This window comes from Halichoeres trimaculatus, unplaced genomic scaffold (genome assembly GCF_033239565.1).
Source record: "Halichoeres trimaculatus isolate MK-OKI-2021-1 unplaced genomic scaffold, fHalTri1.1 fHalTri1_scaffold_3, whole genome shotgun sequence".
NCBI classification, from domain to species: domain Eukaryota; kingdom Metazoa; phylum Chordata; class Actinopteri; order Labriformes; family Labridae; genus Halichoeres; species Halichoeres trimaculatus.
Genome location: NW_027437181.1, coordinates 6,152,196 through 6,179,803, shown reverse-complemented (window position 1 = coordinate 6,179,803; position 27,608 = coordinate 6,152,196). Strand labels below are relative to the sequence as shown.

The 27,608-nt window shown below is 38.5% G+C and overlaps 1 protein-coding gene across 2 annotated transcripts; it reads left to right on the top strand.

Moving 5' to 3' along the window:
• The first annotated feature begins 650 nt into the window (after positions 1–650).
• On the top strand, positions 651–27,001 carry crtc3 (CREB regulated transcription coactivator 3). 2 transcript variants are annotated; one of them, XM_074666670.1, is made up of 15 exons: positions 651–1,860; positions 6,267–6,377; positions 9,370–9,500; positions 9,719–9,778; positions 17,380–17,442; positions 17,947–18,050; positions 18,511–18,549; positions 19,239–19,324; positions 20,160–20,209; positions 20,612–20,832; positions 21,130–21,365; positions 21,975–22,142; positions 23,451–23,528; positions 23,709–23,928; positions 24,262–27,001. In XM_074666670.1, the coding sequence occupies exons 1-15, from the start codon at positions 1,729–1,731 to the stop codon at positions 24,465–24,467; spliced, it is 1,905 nt and encodes a 634-aa protein (XP_074522771.1). In that variant the 5' UTR covers positions 651–1,728; the 3' UTR covers positions 24,468–27,001. The 2 variants fall into 2 exon arrangements, with proteins under 2 accessions (XP_074522771.1, XP_074522773.1); XM_074666672.1 differs by lacking the exon at positions 17,380–17,442.
• The last annotated feature ends 607 nt before the right edge of the window (positions 27,002–27,608 follow it).

Below are 27,608 nucleotides of genomic sequence, written 5' to 3'. Positions count from 1 at the left end.
GTTTTGTTCGTTTCCCATTTTATCTCTAATCTGTTAATATTTCATTGTGTGTATTATTAGAAAAACCTGAACAGATAATTTTGTTGTATTTGTGTCAAACAGCATCTCTGATACTTGCAGCTATCACTTCAGACCGCTGTCTCTGATGGACAAATGGACAATTTTCCAGTAGCTGTTTATCTCCAAAGGGATAAATGTGTCAGATAAATTTAAAACTAAGATTATCCACAATGCTTCATACAAACTTTTATTTATATAAAACAAAAAGTTTTGTGAGGAAATTTGATGTTTTTTTTAATTAAATAAATTCCAAAAATTGAACAGGAGTCATTCCTCTACTTTGTCTTTATTACATGGACTGAAGCATGGGGAATACTGTATTCTCAGTCAGTCAAATAACTGAATAACATTTAAATTGATTTAAATACCAGTAATAAACGCGAATGTGTTCATCATTTCAGTAGCTTGTGTACAAAATATCCCCACTCCTGTTTAAATTTATGTTTTCAACCTGTTTATATTATAATCATAGATTATAACACGTTTTTGTGAATGTACTGGCTCGACCTAGTGGAGGGTTCGGGTACTGCATGTTTGTTATACATGCTGTGACTCTGTCGCCGCCTGGTGGACGCTCCGGGAGCTCCGCAGTGACACACGGAGCTGTTTGTCTCGCTGTAGTTTGGGGGATTTGACCGTTCACTGGATCTGAGCTGCAAGTTCAGGCTGTGGGACGGACGCTAACGAGATAAAAACATTACCAGCAGCTTCCCAGAAGGCTTGTGGCCGAGTAGCGGTGGAGAAACGAGCTTTTTGTTCGGCTCGGTTCGTTTTTCTTCGTGGAGACGTCGTGTTGGAGTATGTCTCTGCTGTCCGTGGATTAACTCCTAAACTGAGATATTAATTTTTGTCGGAAATTGTGGATTACAACCAGCTTCATCTTTGGATATCTTCGTTGTATGGAGAGCGGTGTTTCTGCATTTCAGAGAGAAAATAAGTTAATATTGAGTGAGTCCAGAGGAGAGCCAGCGGACACTTGTTGAAATTTACCGAACAAACCTTTGAGCTTTGCTAGTGCTAGCTTTAACGTTTAGCTAAACAATCTCAGACAACAGACAGTTTAACCTTTAATCTATCTTAAATTCAGACTCTTTAATATTTAATCTCTGGGCTGTCTCGAACTCAGAGTGCTTGATGCCGACAGAGGCCGACCGGGGACGAGTTTTTAAAGTGTGTTGTTGATCATTGTCAGGGTGTCACAGGCAGAGCTAGGCTAACTGAGTTAGCTGCAGCTGTTATCCTCCGTTCACCTCTTTTAGCATGACAGCTAACGCTCCGTTAGCATGTACTGCTAACGTCATGCTAACATCACATTCAAACAGGTGTTTTACCTGTTAGTGTGTCAAGATGAGGTTATACCGGACAATAAGCTTCTCATGAGCAGTCAGTCGTTGTATTGATGATTTCAGAGCGATCGTATGAACCTACTTTGTATTTTTATTTACAATTTTGCTTTTTTTGATTCTTTGATCACAAGAAAACTTTTCCTGACGTTAGCTTAGCCCAGTTAGCTTCAGCTCACACAAATTAGCTGTGATTCTGCAGACGGACTCAGTTCACTTTGGACCGGCAGTATGTGTGTGTTCACCGTGTGATGAGTTTACTGACACGCTGAGAAACAGCCTCCATTCTCCTTAAACATTTCGAACTCTGTCTGCGGCCGTCAACATGTCCGGCTCCCCGGGCACCGGAGGCTCTAACCCCCGTAAGTTCAGCGAGAAGATAGCGCTGCACAACCAGAAGCAGGCGGAGGAAACCCGGGCCTTTGAGCAGCTGATGACTGATCTGACAGTCTCCAGGGTAAATACACAACATTTCTCACATAATTCTGATTTTTTTTTTTTGGTGGACTTTCTGGATGAAGGTGTTGACTGTTATCTGGGACAAAGCTTCCTCTCTATCTGTATGTAATGAGCTGTTTGATTGACTTAGTCTGCTGACTGAGATCTCTGGTATTCAACCGACAACCAGAACTTCTAGTTTGTCTTCACACTTTCATTCAGCAGAGACCAACCCTGTTCAATATGGTCATAACCCTGACAGTGTAAGAAAACATTAACAACAGACAAGAGATCACTTGTCTTCATTCACAAAAAGTGATTATTCAAGAATAAAAATACGGAAGCGTATTGCATTCACTTAAAGAAAAAAAAAAAAAACTCAGGTTTTTCAGAGTAATTTATTCTTTGGCTTGTTTTATGTGGTAATAAATTTTGTTTTTCTGATTAAGATTGTTTTATTATTTTTTTGTTATAATTATTTCTGTTTTTATGAGTATTTTTTTGTGGTAATTAACTTTGTTTTTCTGATTAAGATTTATGTTATTTGTTGTTTTTTTGTTCTAATCATTATATTGGTTTGTTTTATGTTATAATTATTTCTGTTTTTATGAGTAATTTTTTTTTCTGTTTTCAGATTACTTTTTCCCTGTTTTTATAAGTAATTTTTTCCTGAAGTATCGAGCTACTTCGAAATACCGCGATAACCTCCAACCTGCTGTTTTTCGTGGTAATTTTTTCCTCCTGTTTTTAGGAGTAATTTTTTTCCTGAAGTATCAAGCTACTTTGAAATCCCGTGAGAACCTCCAACCTGCAGACGACTCCTGTGGATGTGTGGTGGCTCCTGTGTCCCGCACGGATCAGAGATCCTGTTCGGCACATAGAAGCAATGCATTTTTTTAATGCCACATCTTCGTCTATTCCTTAATTATTACATTGAACAATAGGCTTATATAAATTATAAGGATAAAGTCAAAAACATAACAGGGGTTTCATACCCTGTGTGCGACTAATACCTTACCTTTATTGACCCGGTACGGACTGGTAGAAAGTTAAGGACAAGGCATATATGTGCCGAACAGGATCTCTGATCCGTGCGGGACACAGGAGCCACCACACATCCACGGGCGTCGTCTGCAGGTTGGAGGTTCTCACGGGATTTCGAAGTAGCTCAATACTTCAGGAAAAAATTACTCCAAGATTCAGGAAAAAAGTAATCTGAAAACAGAAAAAAAAATTACTCATAAAAACAGAAATAATTTTAACAAAAAACAAACCAATACAAAAAAATATTAATCAGAAAAAACAAAATTAATTACCACAAAAAATTACCTATAAAAACAGAAATAATTTTAACAAAAAACAAACCAATAAAAAAATATTAATCAGAAAAACAAAATTACTTACCACAAAAAATTACTCATAAAAACAGAAATAATTATAACAAAAAACAAACCAATAAAAAAAATATGAATCAGAAAAACAAAATTAATTACCACAAAAAACAAACCGAAGAATAAATTACTCTGAAAAACCAGAGTTGTTTTTTTTTCTTTAAGTGAATGCAATACGCTTCTGTATTAAAGTGATAATTAAAAAAAACCAAAACCCTAAAAGGGTGATTTAAATTAATCTCCATCATGGTAATTTAAAGTGATAACTTAAGTTTAAAATGATGAAGTTGTTGAATACTGCACCACAGTCTGCACCAGAATTACAGAGATGCTGCCATCTTTCCAAAGGGCCATACACCATCATTGATATCCTGCACGTTTCTATAAATGAAGAATTTTCCATTTTTTGTTTACTGCCTTAAACACATTCAAATCTGCTCCTTCCTGGTAACAATGTTGAATGCACTCACTGTTGAACAGAATACTATACTGGAACCCATCCACCTCCCAGCCCATCTCCAGTTTCCCTGTAACAGTGTGTGAGAAATCTACGTCCTTCCTTGTGATACAATCACATTAGGCCAGTCTTTGAGATTCAAATGTTGCCCTTTGTGCAGTCTAATGAAGAAATGCCCGGATGAACCGATGAATGAATCTGATTTGCCTCCAGATTACAGCTGACGATTGGCTCTGTTCACCTTCTCTTGGCAGAACAAGTCGCCTTCTGTTTTCTGACAGGAAGTTGTTGTGGTGGCTCGCAGCAGTGTGTTGGTTTGAAGCCATGCTGATTGTTTCCTAGAGTGTGTCCCTCTTTTTGCAAGCCTGTATGTCCTCTATCATAGTTAATATACATTCATTTATTTTGTAGGAGCTGTGGTTTGGTTACTGTCTCTGTTTCATTCACATCATGTATGCCAAGGGATAGGTACCTTTCACATTTAGAAATTAGTGCTGAACGATTTTGGAAAATAATGTAATTGAGACTTTTTTTGAGCAATATTGTGATTGTGATTTTGCATGTGATCTTTTTTGGGTGGGAGTTTTTTATTCTGCATTATTCACTAAATGCAAGTTATAAATCATTTTATAGTATGACCCACACAACAAAGGAAACTGTCAACATATAAACAATCCTTTCCTGTACGGCCAGGCCTGAAGTGAGATTAATTGTTATAAATAACATATCTTTATTTATCTGCAATCAGAGCAGAATATTGGCCGATTGATTTCACTTCAAGCCTTGTACATGTGTTACTTTAAATGAAATCAGGGATCAAAGCACTGCACAACAACAGGCCTGGTATGAACGATTGTATGAAAAATTAATATGATTTCTCTTTTCTAAATAAAGTGCAGTAATGTATATAAGAGCAAATCTGTGGCTCAACCACTGAAATATGTCAACCTGTGTGTATTGCATTTTTTAATTAAAATAGAAAAAGGAAAACTGACATTTTACTGTCCTCCAGTTGTCTTTAAGAGTAACAAACCATACAGAATTAAGTTTACGAGGGGTATAGCTCTGCCAGCCACAATCATTCTACTGTATAGATCTCTGTGGCTCACAGGATTTTTTTTCTGCCAGAAAAAAACAGCATATTGACTTTTGCTGGTCTTAAAGGGGCTGTGAAGAGTTTGAGAGTGATCTTAAAAAAGCCTTCCCTCTTGATATATGCCTGATTGTGATCCACACTTTAAAATGAGATTGTCTGCACCATTATTAAAGGTTACAGGTTATTTTAAATTGCTACTTCTTAGCTTCCAGTTCAGGTCGACCAGGACTGGATTGATCCACGGCACGTCAAGGTCTCTATGACAACAACACGCCAGCTGACGAAGTTTTGTGGAGAGGAGAGAGATCTGTGTTTTTCTCTGCTGAAAAACAATTTCTGTGATTGATTTTGTCGTGATGGTGGACACAGAGCTTAACTGCGAGACAGAAAAAGGGCAAATGAACAGAACGTGACACAGCCAGAGCTAAGGACTTACTAGCATTTAGCTTGGGCTATATTGCTGTATAACACAGGGGCTACGCTGTTTGTAACATTGTTCATTCCAACCCACAGTCAGCAGTTATTCTGCAGTGGTCTGTTCAAACTTGAGAGTAGGGATAGGTACCGAATTAGGTACTTTTATAGGTACCGACCGAATTCTGTCAAAAGTACCGGGTACCGGTTCACATAGAATCAAAAGGTACCATGTTTAGGTACCTAAATGCATTCTTGTGACTGTGAGGGAGTGGAAGAGTAGGAGATTTTCCATGCTGGACATGAACACAGCATTGCAAAGTTATATATTGAAGAATAAATATGTTAAGTTGAAAAAAAAATATATTTTATTATTAAACAAATTGATATTTTTTACCACATAAACACAAAAAGTACCAAAAATTGGTACCGTTGAGTACAGGTATCGATTGCCAGGTACCGGGTAGCTCTGCTTGGTAGATGACTGGCAGGACATAGCTAACTAGGATTTACTAACACTACACATTATGGACATGTCTTAGAGCATTGGGCTGCCATTTGCACTAAATATAAACGGCTACTAAACTACCCACAAACTGACAATGTTTACTTGTTGTGACATTAGCCCACAGATACCTCAGAACACCAATACTGGTATACAATGTCTGCTTGATGTCACCTTTCAAATCGTACCCCGTTGGCGCAGCATGTTGTATCCAGTAAAAAGTGTTCTTGAATAAAGAAAATGTGTTTAATACGATTGCCATTTAATTTCAAAACAAACACACGCCTCGCTTAAAGTAAATTACGACAGTGTGAAGAGACTCCGGGCCACAAGGTGGCAAGGGAGTGCAATTAAAACAGATCCTTCTCATAGCATTTTTAACTGAGCCATCTAAGAGGTGTGGTGTTGCACTACTGCCCCCTACTGGATAGGAGTGTTAACCAGCATAAACAGAAAGTGACTGAAGAAGTAAATGCTTTGAAAATCAGTCCACAGTTCAGTCCCTGCAGACTCCAGATCAAAAGTTAACTGAGTGTTTGTTGTCCTGCCTTCTGACTGACAGGTGCAGTTTCAGAAGGTCCAGCAGCTCCGGCTGTCTCAGTCCCGGACTCAGTACTATGGAGGCTCTTTGCCCAACGTCAACCAGATCAGCAACACCAGCGCTGAGTTTCAGGTGAGACCTGGTCTGAATAACCTGCTGGTAAAAAATGACTCTGTAACTATACTTCAGTTTCATGGAGATTTAAAGGCCAGACTTACTGCTCGTCTCTGATTGTTTCACTTGTAGTATTGTTCAAAATCATGAAACATGTATTAGTTGTTAAGACCTATGTACAGTGCAAAAGGTGAACCATTTTCAGAAATGGAAAAAGAATTTTTAACCCTCATCTATTATCTATTTTTTCTATGATTGAGAGAGGACAGGACAGTGGTTCAGAGGAGGAAACTGGGGAAGAGTAGGTGGGACACACAGGAAAGGGGATGCTGGCTGATGCTGGCTCTGAACCTTCTGTGGTTTGGGTTAGGGCTAGCTTAACTAAGTAAAGCTGCCAGAAAATAACACCCTGTTAAAAAGATGTTCCTGTCAGCGATTAATAATTCATATTTCAGCCTAGCTGTGAAAGTTTAGATGTTGATCTTTTCGTTCTTTTCATTAAATGATGCATTTTGCCTTTGAGGGGAAAATTGTTTTTGGTCTCATCAAAGCTCTGACTGTTTTACTGAATCATTTGTACACAGAAACATCAGTCTTTGGTTAGTAACCGTCCTGTTTGAACTAAATGTGGTGATATTTGGTGACAGTGTTTCTTCAAGCAAACAATGAAGTGTTTTAGAAGAAACAGACTTTGAGGTGTTAGAGTCATTGTTGGTCTTAAAAGCATCATAACATTGCTCTGAATCACAGGAGTGAAAACAAGTTTCTGTTCAGAGCATTAAATAATTTATGTGCTAACTGAAAACAGAAAGAATAAAAGATGAGAGCAGGGTTTTTCGTCTTCTTCTCTCTGAATGTGTGTCAGCTCTCCAAGGACTGAGCATGCTGGGAAACAGATCCTAGAGAACAAGGCAGGAAAAAAATCAACAGACCGACTTAGTTTCTCTGTTTCTGTCCACTTCACAACAATGAGAGCTCTCTGATCTCTCTTTGATTAAAAATATAGGGTTGACTTTAGTTTAATAGATTTCATCTGTGCCACTTTAAGAGCGGGCTGTGTTAAACGTAGTTTTGTAGAGTTTTTCCACAAGTTTTTGAGGTGGTTTCAACATGTTCTTTTAATTATCACAGGTCATTATTCATAGGTGAAAGTAACTGATGGTTGGGTCAAAATGAAAAATGAATTCAACTTAAATGATAAAGCTTAACCTGAAAACACAAGCCTGATGTTTGTTCTTCACATTCATCTAAGGCTTCCTCTAAAAATTTTAGTTGTTGTTTTTTCTAAATCAAAAACACCTGCATTAATTCAGATTTCAAAATGACAATTTATGTTTTTTTTTTTTTTTCAATCAAAGATGTTTACTCTATAAAGGAACCCTGACCTTGTCTTAAGTTTAAAGCACATGCCAAACCCTTGTGGTTAGCATACATCATTATAACTGCAGCTTCAGAGTAGAATTTCAACTTTCATCACAGAAACATATCACAGTTAGTCTTTTTAAACGATACTGAAAACTCCAAATTAGAGCCTGACCAATTAATCAGGCCGATTATGCCTGTCACCAATTAATCGACATTGGCCAAAATGTAGCTGATTATAAAAACTTTTGCTCCACGGAGATTCTGTGGCTCCTGCTCCTGTGTGTCTGTGTGTTGGGCTGCACACTGCCCGAGTGCCCGCCCCCTCTGTCCAACATTATGTAATGTAAGACTATAGAATGACATATTAACATCGTGTAAGTTGCTTTTTTGTGAGATAAACAGAGATAAATTCTACTGTTATTTCACACGTCCACCACGTTTTCATACTTACTGTGTTTAAAGTTTGACTTATTTATTAAAGGTGTTTACAGCTTGTTCTTATTTATCATTGGTTTACACTACAGTCCTTATGTTGACAGTTTTATAATTAAAGTTACTTGTTTTAATTTAATAGTGTTCTGTCTCTGTCTTGAATCATATTGGTATTATAAGGATTTGTGATTATATACAGTATATATCCCGTGTACATCAATGAATTTATTATATATATCAGCCGATACATGGGACATCGGTTGATATATCGGATATTGGCCGATATATTGGATATCGACTTTTCTTGCCCCCAGTATCGGTATCGGCATCGGCCCCAAAAATCCCATATCGGTCGGGCTCTACTCCAAATGTCTAAATACTTGCAGGCTTATGGCTTCATAACTATGGCAAGATTCCAAACAGCTTAGAATATTGCTATAACCACTTTGAGACACTAGATGGACTACTTGAATGAATAATACAGTACACAATGTCACATGACATGCAATTTTTTCCTATTTCTGCATATCAGAACCAGAATTAGAACTATTTTATTGATCCCCGAGGGGAAATTACATTCCAGTTTCATTCCTACCAAGACACATAGAGACACAGTGGCATGGAAATACAGGAATGGGAGAACTGTGGAAGCAGCTATCGTGCCCAGCGCCCCGTTATAACAGATATGAAATGAAAACATGGGGGAGAAGACACCTAGAGACATCCAGATCCAGTGACCAATAACATATTTTTTCACCTATAAACTCAATGTAATGTTGTTGACCCAGAAAACCAGTAAAGCTACTTTTTGTACAGAGGAAATTCACAGGAGGAATTGATAAGGGAATCGATAAAGAATTGGGTTGATAAGCAGAATCAATAAGGGCATTGGTAGTGACAAAATCTTATCAATGCCCATCCCTATTCCTATCAACATTGTTCTGGAAATCATTGTTGATGGTTATTGTAAGGAGTAATTAAAGTAAACATGATCATACACATTTTATGATTGTGGTTAATATTATGATGTAAAGGTGAGCTGTGCAGGTGTGTTGTTCCGTGAGTTTGTATCAAACAAATAGCTCTTTGTCCTTCTCAGAACCTTTGAACTAACCCCCAGTGCTAAAAAGGTCGGTGACCCCTGCTATATGTGTTTAACCACAGTGCCCTTCCTCTGCCAAAGTTCACTGTGAAACTGGTTTCTGATTCTCAGGCTGGATTTCCTTCAGGACTGGATTCTGTCAGAGGGACACGTCACCACGGGCTGGTGGAAAGGGTACACAGAGACCGAAACCGCATCAACTCCCCCCATCGCAGACCCATCGACAAGCATGGCCGGCAGATATCCTTCACAGCGGGTTACAGCAACCTCTGATCAGCTGATCTGATCAGGGCGCCAAAGTGACAGAGCTGTGTGTGTGTGATGGATGTTGGAACACTGGTTGATCTTTTATGAATTTTGGTTTTGTTTTATCATTAAAAACACATTTTCTGATGTGGCTCACAGAGTGTTTCTGAAACTTCTGGTTCTGTAAAGTCATTTCTTTAACTGAGACCTACATGGAGAGCTCTCCCTATGGAGCGGTCTACCTGTCTCCTCCTCTGGACAACAGCTGGAGAAGGTGAGTGACACACCTGTTCACCTGCTGAAAAAAAGCTTCTTCTTGCCTTCCTCTGACAGCAGGATGTGATAAGTCCTCTTTCCTGGCTTGGCCCTCCCTCCCCGCCTGCTTTTTTTGTCTCTGTCCTTGTGTTCTGTTACAAACAGATTGGAAATGTTAGGTGACCTTGTTTGTCAGGACGCAGCGTACACAGCCAGCGAGCAGCAGAAGAAGTCAGCTTTATTTGTGTGTTTTTGTCAATTTTTCATGTTATGTTTGGTTGGATGGTGAGATTCTGATCACATTGGGTCTATTGATGATGGGTGGAGGTCATCGTTTCACTCTGTGTTTTATCCTTAACCTTGCTTTGCTGCTCTGTATCAGTCTGACTAACCTCATGGACTGACAAATGTGAGAGGTACTCAGGCAGTCTCTGACATCCCTTTAGGTTCAAATATGGTTCTTCTTTGTGATGAAATGCTGCAGAAAATCAACATCTCGACTGAAAAAATATCAGAATACGTGAAAAAAATGTGTGATGGACCCTCAGGGCTTGGTTACACTGTACTGTCCTTACCATGCCCAAGCTTCTACCCTAAAGTCCACGGCACACTTCATGCACAAGTATAAGCATGTGCACACAACAAGGGCATGAGGCATAATCACATATAATCGCTGCGTCCACTTCTCTTGACAAATGTTTCAAACAATAGGGGAAGAAAAATATAAATGAGACTGTGCTTCATGATGCCATGATGATGTAAGCAGGCCATGGGTGTCCCTTAAGTCTGGTTCATATTGGAGCAGTGTGACTCAGGCCCTACTGGCCAGTGGGAGAGCAAATATAGCTGGAGTATGGTACAGTTGACCAGTGAAGGATGGATACCTCTCTCATTTGAAACAATACGGTACCAATATCTGGTACCTGGCAATTGGTATTAGTACTCAACCGTACCAATTTTTGGTACTTTTGTGTGTTTATGATGTAATACAGGGTGTCCGTGGGGTCTTAAAAAGTATTTAAAGTTGATAAATCAGTTGTGGGAAAATTAAGGCCATTAAAAAGTATCAAAAAGTCTTAATCCTAATGTTATGAGTTATTACATTTTATTCATATTCAATCCATGGATATTTATTTTCCTCCTTGCGACTGTTACAAACTAACCCGACACACCTTTGAACTTTCAAAAATAACCACACCTGGTGATTGGACGATCATGCTGCTCATCACACTCATCACGGACCAGCGTGAGGATCTAGAAAAAGCTTTAGCATCTCAAAATATTTCACTCTAGATCATAAGAGTTTCTCAAGCCTCCTGAGAAAATGTCTCAGACTTTTGAGGACCTGGCAGGGTTCCTGCGGATCCTTGAAAAGTCTTAAAAGGCATTGAATTCATAATTCTAAAAATAAGGCCTGAATTGGCATTAAAAAGTCTTAAATCCAAATTTCAAAAGTCTTAAAAATTTGAACACATTGGTAAGATTTATGTTCATTTGAAGTAAAAAAAAATATTTAGTAACATTTATCTATTTTTCTAAATAATTTCCTCATTTACTTTCGTGGCAACATCGAGTAATCACAATAGTGGAACTAACAAAACGGTGATGTGGTTGCACCAGGAACTTTTAAAGCAGACGCATGTCTTGGTTCTACTTAGGTTGCCTGGAGAGAGAAAAAAATGAGGGAAAATTGGCAAAAAAATCCAAAAGTGGCTTTGAAAAATTGATTGTGGCAGCAAAATTAAGAATTAAATTTGAAATTAAATTTAAAAAAACATGTAAAAATTCCAAAAATGGTTGTGACAGTGGCCAAAAAAATCGGGGCAAAATAGGCATAAAGTTGTAAAAAAAATGGGGTTAAAAAAAGGTAAAAAGTGATTTTTTATGTAAAATAAACATTGGGTTAAAGTTGCCTCCAACCCAGGTAATTCATAAGGTGTTTTTGTTTGTTAGTTTTTTTTGTTTCAATTGAGGTTCATTGTCGACTTGTTTTTAAATTTGATTCCCAACTTCATTAAAAAAGTCTTAAAAAGTCTTAAATTTAGCTTAGCTTGAGCTGTAGGAACCCTGCCTGGGATCTTGGATTCTTACAATTTAGAGAAAGCTTCCCCTGATCTCAGCTGTTTTGCAACAAATTTTCTTTGTCCAAATCACCTTTTTAATGCAATGAGATAAGGTATTTATCGATACAGTTTTGTAACACTGTTGTTTCAGACTTGACAACAAGCAAAGTTGAGATTTTGTGAGGCACAGGCTATACATAACGCTAGCAGCCCAACATATCCGTAGGCTAATGTGACAAACTCAGTTTGTACAGTAGTTTAGTTGCCGTCCGTATGTAACGCTGATAGAAAGAAAATAACACAATCTTAAGCACATGTCCCAAATTTTGACGATGAAATAAATTGTTTTTTTCTGTAAGTTGGTCTTGAATAACTGCTGTTACTTTTTGAGAGAATGGGAATGTCATTTAACCCGCCTTTAGTTTTATTTATTCTTTCAAGCTTTATTCCTTCTCATTTTACCTAATTCATGTTAAAATGCAAACTCCAACTGTAGTTTAGTAATAGTAGTAGTAGTAGAAAAGATCGGTTGCTAACAACAGCTTAAAGTCACAACAAGGTCTTAAAACTTTTTGAAAGGTTTTTAAAAAAGTCTTAAACAGGTATTGGATTTAACCTCAGGATTTCAGCATATACCCTGTAATAAATGATTTGTTTAATAATAAGATCCAAATTTTTTTTAATGTAATACTTTTATTATAAGTAAACTTGCAATGTTGTGTTCATATCCAGTATGGAAAATCGCCTACTCTTCCACTCTCTCACAGTCACAAAGATGCGTTTAGGCACCAAAACATTGTACCGTTTGATTCGGTACTCAATACTACAGACAGAATTCGGTTGGTACCTGTCAAAGTATCTAACTTGGTACCCATCCCTACCTGATGGATTTCATTATTTATCTGGCCTTCTGGTTTTGGGAATCAAAGACATCTCTCGGATCCTTCAGGTTCATATGTTTGTCTTTCCTGACGTGTTTAATTGAACCCAGCACACACATTACACGTTTCTGTGGGAGGGGCTGAGGTAGGACTCCTGAGGACCTTCAGCAGCAGTGTTTTACAGTTTCTTGGGCTGAAGGCATGTCTAAAATGCAGGATCAGATCAGTTCTCTCAGCCATTAAACATTGGTCCAGCTGCTGATAGTCTTTTCTGTCATCTTTATTCCTTCCTGCAGTGAGGCAGGTGTTCAGCTGGCTTCAGATCCCTCATCTGGAATTTACTTGTAGCGTAGCGGTGAGAATAAGACTGCAAAGTGTCTGAGAGAGGACCTCTGATAGTAAACTGGTTCCCTGTGGTCTCTTTAGTCTGTTTCAGGGTCAGAGTCCCACGCTCTCCTCCTCCTCCTCTGTTCAGACATCTTTGGGCTGTTTTTCTGAACCAGCCTCTCTGGGGATGGAGTCTCAGAGAAAGCTCTCTGTGGAGGTTTTGGAGGAATGAAGAAAACTCTTACACTTCCTGCATTAATCCGCAAGAGATTTTATTCTCCATCGAGGCAATCTGATGTCTGGTCTCCATTTCTGCTCATTAAGACTTTCCCATTAACCTGGGCTGAGTGGTGTTTTTATTTAAAGACCAGCTCCTGCAGACTGAAAACACCAGCTTTAAGTCAAGACTAAAATTGTTTAGAAGCAGTCAGCTGGTTTAACCTGAACACCCCTTCCTGTCTCAACTTACTCTAACCTTCTGTAACACTTCTCTGTTTTTGCTGAACCCTAACCTTTGAAGAGGACACACCAGTCCCTGCAGACAGCTCAGCTCTACCGCATTGTTTAGCTCACCCTAAGAAAATCAACATCTCGTGTTCCCTTGGCACTGATCAGCTGTTCATGTGGATGACGTCTGACTCTTTGATCTCTTGTTTTTATGGTTATGTGCCGTCGTTAAAGATGAATTCTTGTTGATAAATCTATCTTGGCTCAGTCTTTTGCAGCTAACGGCGTTGGTTGATCAGGTAAACATGGTGTTGAGTCATTCAGTAATAAAATAATTGAGCTGAAAACTTCCTCTGAAGGCGCTCTATCTAGGGCTGTAACTAACAGTTATTTTAGTAATTGATTACTCTTGCGATTATATTTACGATAGATCAATGAATCGGGGGGGGGGCATAATAGTAAAATTCAAAAAACCAAACATGCGTTGTAATTGTTGTTGATGACTATTATTATTTTTTTTAAGATTCATACAAAGAAACAACATATTTAAACATAGTTTGAACTGACCACATGCTACATCTATAAAATATAACAAATGACATAAATGTATTGTCACTTAAAGAATCAACAGTTTGGGCAAAATAACAGAAAATATATTATGTCTTCAGATTAAGAACTTAGTGCACCAAAAAGGAAAATAATTGAAAATGCGTCCTCAATTTTTTCACCTGCAGGTCAAACAGTTCACCCCCTCTGCCCTACCACTATCTGAAGCAGCTAACGCTAATGCCAAGATTAATGAACTGGTTTTCAAATGGGGTGACATTTTGATAAAAAGACAAAACGAGTCCTGAAAGACATACCATGAGTTTCACAACATATAAAAGGAGTGTATGTGAGATTTTGTAGCTCACTGATGAGCTCCCGCGCTCGTCATCGATGATCCCAACATGTTTGCTTTTTAAGTGCTGGATTATTGCAGTCGTACTACTGTGCTATACAAGGTCATTTTTGCAGATGTTGCAGTGAACACACAGTGTACTTTTACTCAGCGTGAAATACTTCCAAACTCTGCCATTATTCGTGTGTTTACTTGTTTCCCTCACCTGCTGGCTTGGCTTCTCCTCCGCCACGCTGGTCTGTTTACATATGGCACATACAGCCCCATGGCCCAGGTAATCTACACTCCAGTACAGCAGATGGCGGTAATGCACCTTCAGCGAGTTGCCAACCGCTAAATAATCCAACAAAAAGGAAGAAGACAAATACACTGAAGACAAACTAACTGAGCTGCAACTAACGATTATTTTTAATGTCGAATAATCTATTGGTTATTTTTTTGGATTAGTCGATTAATCACGGTTATTTTGTGTTTCAAAATAATTTGGCCTTTGAATTGTGCAGACCTTTATAACTCAACCTGTGTGTTGCATTTTCACTGCATTTACCCAGAGTTAGGTTCTCACCTCTGATTGGTCAGCCCTGTGTCATGTTTGTTTGTTTGTCTTTATTTCATTCATGATGACAAAAAATTTATATAAGTACAATATAAAAAAACCCAAATTCAAAATGAATCTCAAAATGAATGAAACAGGTAACAAAAAATTAAGTTGTTGTTCGCAGTGTTGGTAAGACCGCTTATTAGTGACTTTGGGCTTATTTTCTCATATTTATTTGCTCATTGGGGTTTGCTTTGCTTTCTGTATGATCCCCCCGGACTCTCTCCCAGCTCTCCAAAACAAAGCGTCAAGTTTGATTTCTCTACATGGGCTACTTCCACTTTTCTCATGCGCACTTCTCCTCCCTGCTGAGTGTTACCTGTGCAGTGTGAGCTTGAGAGTGAGAGCTCCATCGGATAAATGTCCTCTCTTTTAAAATGTTAGGGGAGTTTTGACACTAGTTTGTGACTCAGATCCTGAAAAACTGACAGAGAGTGAAGGCTCTCTAAATCACGTTATGAGGTGCTAAACAAAGGAAGCTGTCAGGCCGTCCAAACTGGAGATTCAGAGCCTCTGTCAGCGCTCAGTGCTGTCGGGGCTTAGAGATATTTCCTTATCAATATTCCTCATGTATGAACTTAGTGATCTTTTCCCATAAAAGTATCTTTTAATGTGGTGCCTTGTGCAGTAAACTGAAGTTACAGATGAGTATTACCTCCTGATATTTCATTTCACCATATGACAACAACAGTAAAAACAATAATACGACACGTCGTCTATTAAAAATTTCGTCCATGAATTTTTTTGTAGTCGACAAATCGATTATGTCGACTGATCGTTGCAGCCCTAAAACTAACACAGTAATGGCGCAGCACAGTGCAACGATTATGGAAAAAACGTTGATGCTTTTACTAATTGATTTTTATTGGTTTTATCGATTTTTTGTTGCAGCCCTAGCTCTATCATTTAACTTTTTTTGCTTGAACTTGTGAAACCTGAATAAAGTGTGTAAAACTGCGGCATTCATTGAGGAGCTCTGGATGATGAGTGAAGCAGACTGCAGTCCTATCTATGCAGCTGGTTTTATGTTTGTTCAAAGTCCCCCTTCAAGGATCCTCTTTTTAAACACCTGTACCACCAGGTAATCAGGGATCGCTGGTGCTCTCCTGTTAGCTCAGAAGTTTCTCCTTCCTCTCCTCTGGTCCACTGAGTCTCGTCTTTCCTCTGCAAGCTCCGGTTCATAAACTGTCTTCAGTCAACAGGATGTCATAGTCTGTTTTTAGTTTTTCTCTCTGAAACCACAAAATGAACAGCTGATCAGAGCGCTGCAGGCGGAGGAATATATAAGAGATTCTATGATTAGGAGCACATTTTAAGTCCATGGGGTGTACTTATCAATTGTAATAAATATTCATTTCAAGCAAGGACCAATTTTACAGTGGGTCATCTGGGTGATCTTTCACTTTCAGGTAAAACAGAAACTTAACAGGTTCCATAATTAATTAGCAAAAAAACGTGTCGTAAATGTGTTGGAATTTGCAGTTTTTGTGCTGTCTGATTTCTCAAATGTCAAATTTTCTTTTCAAAATCAACACTAGAATACATGTTTGTGTTTATCATTTTTAGTATTACTTCTTGAAAATAATCATTACAACATGACAATGGTGTTTTAAAAACTATTTAAATTATTAATTTAGTTAAAATACTGCACTTTGTCTGTGTCTGAGAAATCTGTGTCAGCTGTGTTACCCATTGAAAAAAACCCCTACAAGTCAGCAATGGTTTTCTTCATAGTCACATAACCCAAATTAATTGTGATCCCATCCTTTTTGGTGGGAACCATGAAGAAAGAGTTGCGTGTTCAGCTCCTCCTCATCAATATTTCATAAGAATGATTGTTTGTACATGTGGCGCATTAATTTTTCATCAACTGGGTTACCAACAGTTTTTCTGTTCTTACTATAGATGTTTTAAAGACCAAACTGTTTATCCCAGAGGAAGAAACGCAAACCCAACCTGAACTGTCCAATTTCTCTGTTTAAAATCCTTTTGATTCAACTGGAGAAATATGTTTTTTCATGGTATAAAAGTCCAAATAATCAACATATAAACACAAACTGTACAGGATTTCCTGCTTTCTTGAGATGTGAGGTACAGCCATTCATTTGGTTGAGCCCAAAGGAGGGTGGAGGCCAGACTTTCCTGATCTGGATCAAACATTTTTTTTTTATCCACTTATCTTTGTAGGAATCAGCTTCAGGCCTCAGTCTTCCCTGTGTCTTCATTCAGAGCTGCTGAAAAATCAGAATTATCTCCCTTCTCTTCACTTCATTTCTTTTCTTCTTTCTGAGTTTTGTCAGGGTCCCTCACAGACTGGTCCCATCCTAACAGATATTTCCTCCCTAACTCTTCAGGGGTTTAAAAGGTGTCCGTCTTTTCTGTTTTGTCCTCTTCTCTTTAAAGGGAGCAGCAGCCGTGGATGGAGGACAAACGGCCGGGTTTTAGATTAATATCACAACTCAACAGGTGACCTTTGATCTCTCTGTTCTTAGCTCTTCACACCTCCATCTCAGCAACACTAACACCTCTTTTTTTCAGCCTGTTCCTCTGCTTCCTGTCTTAAATATCTGATGGTAACATCTCTGTCAGGGTGTGGTTATGGTTATTTTTCACTGTTTTCTCCTCATATTAACCAGCTGCACCTCTCACACCTTGACTTTCAGCCTGTCGCCTCCAAAGGACTTTTATTTTGAAATGATGATTTCAGACTGATGAGTTTTATGTGAATTCACTTTGATTTCACTGTTTGAAGCTTGAGCCTTGTTTATTTTAAACAATTTAAAGAGTCAGAGTGTCAAAGTTAATGAATCCCATCACCTCAAAAATATGTGTCATAACCAGCAGGAAACTGAAGGTTAACAAGACTGTTCTTCTTCTTTTCCTCCTCTTCTTCCCTTTTTTTTCCCTTTCTTCCTAATTTCCTTCCTGTCTTTTTCTTCCTCTTTTTACAAATCCTCCTCTTCTTCCCAGGACAAACTCAGACTCTGCTCTCCACACAAGTGTAATGAATCCAAACCCTCAGGACCCGTTTGGAATGAATCAGCAGATGAGCAGAGCCCCTCCCCAACGCAACGGTTAGAGACACACACACACACACACACACACACACCCACCATGGGTTGTAACCTCAAGGTTTTCTTTTGATCAAGTGAGTTTCATTTTTTGTCTTTAAATGTTTTTCTGTTCTTTTTTTCCGTCTGAAAAAAACAGTGATGATTTTTTGGATTACACAGTTGTTACACCAGGATTATAAAGTCAATATCTCTGAATTGTACAGTTGTTACCCCAGGACAAAGAAGTGATAATCTCTGGATTAAGAAGTGATGATAACAGGGTTATGTATTAGTGTCCTCTGGGTATTTCTCTAAATCTTTTAGACTGTTGGGAACATTATTTTTGGATATCATTGAATAATTCAGTCTGCTTTTTTTGTTCTAGCTTCTAACATTTCCTTTTCTTAATGATTAAACTGTGTGTGTCTGTGTCTGTGTCTGTGTGTGTCTGTGTGTTTTTTACGGGTTTGTTTTGTAACAGCAAGTGTTAATGATGCTGAGTTGGACGGTTCTGGAAACAGTGAGTTTTTTTCCATCTTCAGACATTTTTTCTTATTTTTATTGTTGTTTGATTCTTACTACTGTAAATTATTAGTATCTATAGCAGGGGTAGGCAACCTTTTCCATGCCTCATGCCACTTCAAAATACACTTATGCCCAAAGTGCCAAGACTTATTTCTTTTATAAAAATCATTGACAGTTGAAAAGAAAGCCTCCTCGAATGGTTTTCCATGCGTAGCTATGCAGTGAGAAATGGTAAAACCTCCTTCCATTGCCTGGATCTTCACTGTAAATAAAGTTTTGAATGTGTTGCTTTGTTTTGCATACTTTGCTAACACTGTTTTGCCGCCAAATAAATGCAATTTCGAGCTAGCAGACTGATGTCCCAAGAGATTTGCAGTGACGCACTTGCAAGACACATTCGCACACTTGTAGCATCAATGATATAAATGTATTATTTAAAATTATTTGTTAAAATTTTACTTAAGAACATTTATAGTGTGCTCAATTTCTTGTTAAGTATTAAATAGAATACAACACAATATTTTTTTATTTACTTTATTTATTGATTTATTTTGTCCTCTGTCTCATTGCAATTATTCTTTAAGTGCCAACATAAGTAGCCTTGTGTGCCAGCTCTGGCACCCGTGCCTAGGTTGCCTACCCCTGATCTATAGTAACAGCTTTCTCCTCTTCATCTTTCTGCAGTCTTCGCTTTCCCTCCTCTCGCTAATGAAGAAAGTCTGATCGGAGTCAGTAAACCTCTGCCGAAGCAGCTGTGGGAGGCCAAGAAGGTGAAGTAGTTACCTGTTTTGTTTCTGATAGTTCTGATTGATCTGTCTATGGTTTTACACTGTGTCTTCATTTAAGCAGACTAATGTCATGTTGTATTTTGGTCATTTCTGCAGGGATGTTTTCAGTTTTATTAAGTTCCGACTAATGCCTTTAATTAGACATGAATAAAAAACAAAGTTTGATTTGGGTAAATCTGTTTCCAGTCCTTGGGTTACGACTTTTATTTGGTATTTTCAAATACAAGGGGAGTGATTGAACTTATAAATGTCCCTCTGTTTCTCCTCCAAACCAAAACTGGTCTGTGAAGGAAACACCTTTACAGAGACTTTCTGTCTGATAGTAATGAAGCAGGTTGGATGATATTTTATTTCTGGTCTCATTAAATCATCAACCAGCTCCTTGCTGAGTATCTCAGAGCCAGTGTGAGGACTTTAAACCACACAAAGACATGAAGGTTGTCTCTCTTTAAACTACACAGCACAGTTTTTAATAAGACAAAACCTAAAGACACGTTTCCCCCTCAATTCTCTGCTTTATTTATGTCTCTGCCTTTTAAATCTTTTATTATTTTTTCTCAGCGTCTGTTTTCATTCAGGCCTTACTTCAAACATTAAGAGTCAGAGCACAAACTGATCCTCAGAACGCAGACAGAACAGGACTGAGCATGTCTGCAACACACTCTGTTAATACACCAAATATTGCGTTATACACAGAGAGATCATGGCGCCACCTTCAGGATATAATGCTCATTTAAATGGTACCCGAAGGGTTAAATAGCAGGGATGATGTGTTTTCATGAAATACATTTTTAATAAGTTGTGTTTTTTGTTTCAGGTCCAATCTCTGGCCTCCAGGCCAAAATCCTGCGAAGTGCCTGGAATCAAGTCAGTGTGAAAATTTAATTTCTGTCTTAAAATGAAACCCAAATCATTTTTAACTTTGTCTTTTAATGACGTTAGAGGAAGAATTTGTCTTAAACACACTCAGGGTCTTTTGAAAGCACTAAGCTCCCAGGAGAATTCAGCTTTACATAAACATTTACTGTGGATGTTCAAATAATTGACCAGAGACACACACCATTGACTGTAGTGAAGTGTTAGAGATGGTCATCATCTGTGTTCTACAGATGTTTGTTTTAATGTGTTTTTCTATAATGACTTTTTTACACTTCTTAAAAAGATAAAACATGCAGATGTGTGTGTGTGTTTGTACATACAGCTGGATCATGTGTAATGATGTTACCAACACTTCTAGCGTTAGATTAACGTCCAGGTTTCTCTCTGCAGTATTTTTCCATCTCCAGACCAGAACCTGGGTCTCTGCCACTACCAGGGCTTGTTAAACTCAGGCGGTTCTCTGCCCGACCTCACAAACCTCCACTTCCCATCGCCCCTCTCCACACCGCTCGACCCAGATGACCAAGCCACCTTCCCCAACCTCAGTGGTGGCAGCAGCACCGGGAACCTGCCCGCCGCCATGATGCACCTGGGCCTTGGCAATTCACAGGGTGGGTGGAACATCTCTATGTGAATGTGTGTGTATGTGTGTGTGTATGTGAGTGTTCCTCACACTCGTGATTTTAAGCAGGGATGGGAGCTTCTTATTTTACTAAGATCAATGATCCAAACACAAAGTCAGCTGCTATGAAGGACCAGTCAGCTGTTTGTGGATTAAGGCAGCAGGTTAACACCCTGAATGACTCTGTGGTTTGGATGCAGAGCAAATGAAACATCAGTTAACCTGTGTATTGATTATATTTGATTATGACATATGATATTGATTTCAGTGTCTTCTGCACCTGCAGGTCTGTCTTCATCCCTCAGTAATCCGTCCATTCAGGCGTCTCTCAGCACCTGCCAGCTGCAGTCCTCCCTCAGCAACCCGTCCATTAACTCATCTCTGCGTCTGTCCAACAACTCTGCCCGACGGCGTCCCGCTCCCATCAGCCCCCTCACCCTGTCACCTGGCAGTGAACAACGCAGAGGACTGTCCAAACAGCTGTCCCCGACCATGTCCCCCTCTCTGTCTCCCATCACACAGGTATGCTCCCATTTTCTCCTCCTAAACAGCATCTGGTTACCAACATGTGCTACTGCTACGGATTGTATTAAGTTGGTATGAGCTCATGATTTCAGAAGCCTTTAAAGGTAATTATCAAATACTTTTTTATATTTCGAGATAAATAGTTAGCTCCACAGAGAGTTTTGCTGGACATATCACACACCCTTAACTCTGAGTATGAGCTCCTGCCTCTCCCAGAAGGTAGAGTCCCCCAATGACGGCCCCAAATTGAGCCATTTCAACAACAAATTTTTACCATTGGATTAGAAAACTGAATGCCCCAAAAAGCTATCTACGGTCAGTTTAGGCTGGAGGATGTAGGGACTTTGGATGCAGATATGTTTCCATCACAGGTATAGCGGCCCTCACACGGGTACACTCTCATCACACAGGTACTGTACAAATCCCTATCAGAAAAATACATTGATGAAATAAACCCTTCCAGTAAAACCTGATTGTTCTGCAGGTGTTCTGGTTCTGTTAGAGTTTTGGGCTCAGCTGATCACTGAGTCTGGACTGAACCGTCTTTTTTTTTCTTATGTTTTAAATAACTCAGCATATCTAACATGTTAACATGTTTCTCTTCAGGGAGTGGCTCTGGATACGTCCAATATGCCGAGGGAGCCTCCCCCACCTTACCCACTCTACCAACAATCCCAACATGCATTGGACCAGAACCGGCAACGCCAACAGCAACACCAGCAGCAACCTGTTTCCCCCCTTCAGGGCATCCCACTGGACTTTAACTCTGGCCAGGTGAGAGCCATGAAGAATATGTGTGCTCTCTCTACAAGGCAACAGGCAGGAAGGAATGGAGGAAACAGGATAGAGGACACAGAACAGACTTCTCTGATACTTTTTATCAATACAAACCAGTGCTGCCAGGCAATTAAAAAAATTAATCTAATTAATTACAGGATTTGTAATTAATTAATCTAATTAATCACATTTTAATCTCATAATGCTTAAGGTCCCACAATAAAGAATTTGAATTCCAGGACATTAAAATTACATTAAAAGACATTAAAAAACATTTAAAAAAAATAAGGTGGGAATATATACAACACATTTTTAGGTACCCTGTGGCATAAGGAACACATGAAAAAAGTGTTATGATTCTATCTTTACAAAATCTACACAGTCCTGCACCCAAGATAAGCTGATTTGATTTTTAGGACGGTTTTTGCTTCTGTCACATTTTCACTCGGTGTGGACTCAATTTTCACTGCAATATGAACTTCTATACTTCTATGAGGTCAGGAGAACCAGGGCTAAAGGCAAAAAACTGTGAGGAACTATGTACAAAACACTTAACTCAAGTCTTGGATCAAAGAAAAGTGAAGTATTTTCAGTTTTACATGCTCTGAACACACAAACTGTTGCTCATTGGTGCAGAGCAGCCCCAAGCTGAAACATGACACCAGGAAGATGGAAGCAAATTTTCAAAGAATTCTTTAGATTTAAATTCAGGACAAATATCGATCATTCAGGGCTTGTTTAATGCAGTAAAGAGTGTAGAATTATCTGTTTTTTACAGAATTGAGCAAACGGTTGATTTTCTGCAGAATTTCAAAATGGACGTTTGAATAAACGAGATGTGGACGGCTGTCCCCCAAAAATCACTCATGCTTCCCCCCCGGTGTAAAGCATGTTGCTGATGTCACGTGTGATACATTCAGGGACCGTCGGAAATTTGAAAATCTGACGAGAACACCACTTTTTACAAGTAGAACAAACGGTTTGTAAATGCCAGACATTTGAAAACAAGTGCGTCTTTGAACGCCCTGCTGGTTTGGGATCCAGATTAATCTGCGTTAATTTTTATAATGCGTTAATTTGAGGTGTAATTAATTAATCTAATTAACGCGTTAAAATGACAGCCCTAATACAATTTAATTATGTTATCAAGATGTCCTTAAAAAAGTCACTGAGTATTGTCCTTGGACTGAAAATCAGACTGTTGGATTAGTGTGATTATCTTTAATCAGATTATATTCCTTGTTATTCTAACTGTGGAGTGATGTTTCTGAATTTTTAATACTTAAATTCTTTCTTCTCTATCAGAACAACATGTCAGCACTCTTCAATGATCCCTTCATGGACCCACATTTCCCTAACCGAGGCAAAACCCATCCCTACCAGGTGCACACACACACACGGGCACACACAGAAGCCTTATACACTTAAAAGGGGTTGATTTTCAAATGTATTTAAATGTTTCTCAGTTTTTATCTGTTTGTGAAATAATTTGAAGAAAATATCTGTACATAGCTCAGCCCTGACTGTTTTGTGTCTGTTTCCTGTCCACCATCTGCCGCCCAGCTGGACCACTTCGGTCTGCTAGAAAACTCAATGAGCTCCACGGTGGGAAGCTCTGGCATCAACCCTTCCTCCTCCTCCTCCTCCTCACAGCTCAGTTGCTCTCAGGCCAGCCTCTCTGGGCTGGGGGGCAGCCAGGGCAACCTGCAGGACTCTCTGAGCATGAGGCCCAATATGCTGTATGCAAACTGCAGCGGAGGACTTCCAAATATCATCCTAACTGGTAAGTCTGTGTTTAACCATTATTTGTGTAAAAGTTAAAGAGAAACAAAGAAAAGTCAGTGGATATCCAGTTTACAACAGCTGTTCAAACACAGAAGAAGTCCTGGGGAATGCATCCTAGTCTAGTCATAATCTCCTCATGAGATTGGTTTTTAATTATGGATTTAATGAAGCTGTTTGAGAAGGATGCATCCTACTTGAAATCCTCCATCAACGGGCTCCTTTTGAAGCTCAAACACAGCTCTAACTCTTTGACCTTCTAGTCATAACCCAGCTGTAGTCCACCAGGTAATTTAGTCCTCCAGGTCAATCTAACCCTAATCCTTTCTCTCAGATGATTCGAACCCGACCTTGGCGAAGGACATCAGCGCCGCCCTCTCGTCTGTTCCTGAATGCTTTGACTCTGAAGGAGACTTCCCACTGGAGGAAGAGTTACGCATCGAGCCGCTCAGCCTGGACGGTCTGAGCATGCTCAGCGACCCTGACATGGTGTTGCCTGACCCCTCGGTGGAGGATTCTTTCCGCAGTGACCGACTGTGAACATTTAATGAGTGTAAATCTGAACATGTTAACAGACTGTGAATATAATCTGTGACTCTTTCTCAACCACACTCAAGCTGGATCAGCGTGTTTCAAATCAGGTCCGGCTTTTCTCTTCAGACCAAACCGGATGCAGGAAGACATGGAGCCATGGCAACCTTATCACCTTGGTAACATACCATAAGATCATAACACCAATATGGCTGCCCAGAGAGTGGACATCCTCTGTTTTTCCTCTAAAGACTGCTCTCACATTCTTCTCCATGTGAGCTGTGGACACTTCAGGCTCTGAAAGAACGGTGGAAAAAATGAAGACTGAAGGGATCTTCAATGTTACATTTGTGTATAGAAAAGCAGATTATTCATTCATGTATTTATACATTTAACACTATGAGAGTCCTAATTTTAGTCAGCTACAGATTATTTTTAATCTAAAAGGGCAATTTGTTTACAAAGAGATTTTAATGAATATTTTAAAAGCGTCTACAGAAACAAAACTAAAATCTGAAATGTGAGATTTTCACTCTGAAAGACTCTCTGAACAAATCATTTGAACTCTGACTTCACCAAAATCCTTTTTTTTTTTTTTTTTTACTTTTATTTAAAAAAATTGTACAGTCTTTGTTTATATTTTTTCAAAATTAATGATGGATTTTTTTTTCTTAAAGCTATTTTGAATTTACCACAGATTATTGGGATCATATTAAGGAAGAAAAAAATAAATTTACAAGATTAATCTAATAAATTTCAGGAAAAAAAGACATAAATTTATGAGAGTTAAGACATAAATTTATGAGAATAAACTCTTCATCTTAGTCTATAGCTATGGGCGGTCAGAGGATCGATGAAAGGAGTATAAAAAAGACGTTAGATGATTATGATGGCACTACACATCTCCTGGTGAAGTTATTTGATATTTCTGTATCATATATTATCAATGCTGTGATTTGCAGATGTTTCATTAGAGCGTTGGCTCTGCATAGAGGTGTCCATATTGATCGGGGGGAGCCTAATCTGTGAATGTCTGGCGTTCTTAACAAAGCCCCAGCTTCTTCCATCTTTTCAGGATCCTTACACATGTGTGGATGTTATGCTGAGGTGTCTTAAGATGAAATAATTCCTTATTTGTGAACCCGTTTCTAAAGTTAAACTTCGCAAAATGCTCCACGATCCTCATGTTTGTACAGGTGGCTGCTGCTATCCTGATTGCCTAGCTATAGATTAAATCAACAATAAGTTTTTCCTCGTATATTTTTAAGATTAATCTTGTAAATAAGCTTTTTTTTTTTAAATGGCCCTAATCCTCCGTTGTATAAATTGGGGCATGCACTGTGTTTATGTGCATCATTTTGTTTCAACTGTCCACCTTACATCTCTCTCTATCACACACACACACAACTTGGATTATGTGGACGTCAGACATCATTCAACGTTGCACTTACCGTGTTTTGCACTAGTTTGTCCTCAGAGTGTCACATGGTCAGAGTTTTTTCCAAAGATCAGGAAGAATCACTTATTCTTAGAAGATAAACTAAATATGTGACTCGCTGTGTGAACACTTTATTAACAAAATCAGAAAATGGCGACTTATTTTTATATGACAGAAAGTTTAAATTGAATTTCTGCAGAAAGTTTGTTACAAATGTTTATAAAATACGTCACTGGTTTTGGGGCATAGAGTGCCCCCTGGTGACTGTTGAAGGAATGTTGCTATGAAAAAAGATTTGGGATAAAGTTATATATATATATATTTTACTCGTTCAGCTATGCAAAGTTTTTTTTTTTTTATTCCTTGAAAACTTTAAAAAAAGTTAAACTTACCTTATGCAGTAAATGATTTCTACTCTTACAACGATGAGGGATCACTTTCCAAAACAATCACAATTTAACAGGAGTCCAGAGTCCTGCAGGAAGAAAATGTTCTGCTAATGCAAGAATCTAAAATCCCTGAAGTACAAGAACATTACTTTGAAGAAGTGTCATCTTTCATATACTGCAGATTAACCTTTTGGTGTGTACAGACTGGTCTGCGGACTGAGGGACGATATTTACTATGGTTGTTTTTTTTTTAAATTTTATTTTAGGGGTGTTGGGGCAAGCATGTTTTATAAGAGTTTTTATTCAGTTTTAGTTGTTTTACATTTTACCAAGTCTCTCCTAACTAACCTGTGAGTTTATTCATGATGGAGTCGCTCTGCAGTTTAACGTGTAAAGGTCGTAATCCTTCTGTTGTCTTTCCTGCTGCCTTCTGCTGCCTTACTTTAATATTCCAGCACTAATCTCTTTCTGCTAGTTTTCACCTCCTTGTTGCTCTGGCTTCGTTTGCTAGTCCCGCAGTTTAATATTTTTTTTAAATCTTTCGTTTTTTTAGGTTCATATTGAAGTGTACAGTTCTGTTATTTAAAATGTGTTTGTCATTAGTGTTCCCATTTTTTCAATGTATTCCCAGGTTTAACATGTTGGTTTGTAATGTATACTATAGTACTTATCATTCTGGTTTAATACAAACAATAAAACTCTATACTGTTTATTCACTCAAACTCAGTGCACTGTTCTTCACGTCATCACTTAGACACATTCAGAAAGTTAGTTTCTGCAGAATTCCAGAGTTTAGTTTACCGGACTGTGACAGAAAATGTTTGAGTGACGCGACCCTAAAAACCAAAGCATCAGCAAAACATGACTCCTTTTTCTTTGTGGATTTTGAATCATCTACCAGAAACTCACCGCTATAAAGTGTGTTCATCCAATCAAAGAAAGTTATCTTTTTAATATAACAGATAATACAATTGTTTGGCTTGCCGTTGCAAACACAGCGACTTTGTAGCTATACTTTGTGACTTTCAGACCCCTGTATCGACTTTATATATGTATATATATATGTATATATATATATATGTATATATATATATATATATATATATATATATATATAAACGACGAGCCACAAATCTAGGGACTTATCTAGAGTTTGGAGTTTGATGTGAAAGCATGTATCATTCTCCAGCACCTACTGCTTTTTTAACAAGCAGCAAGTGCTGCCGCAGGCCCCTCCTCTATCTCACAAACAGGTAAGTCCTCCTCCTGCAGGCAGAGCAGGTGACTGTATACATATGAAACACACATTATGCTTGTCTCTCT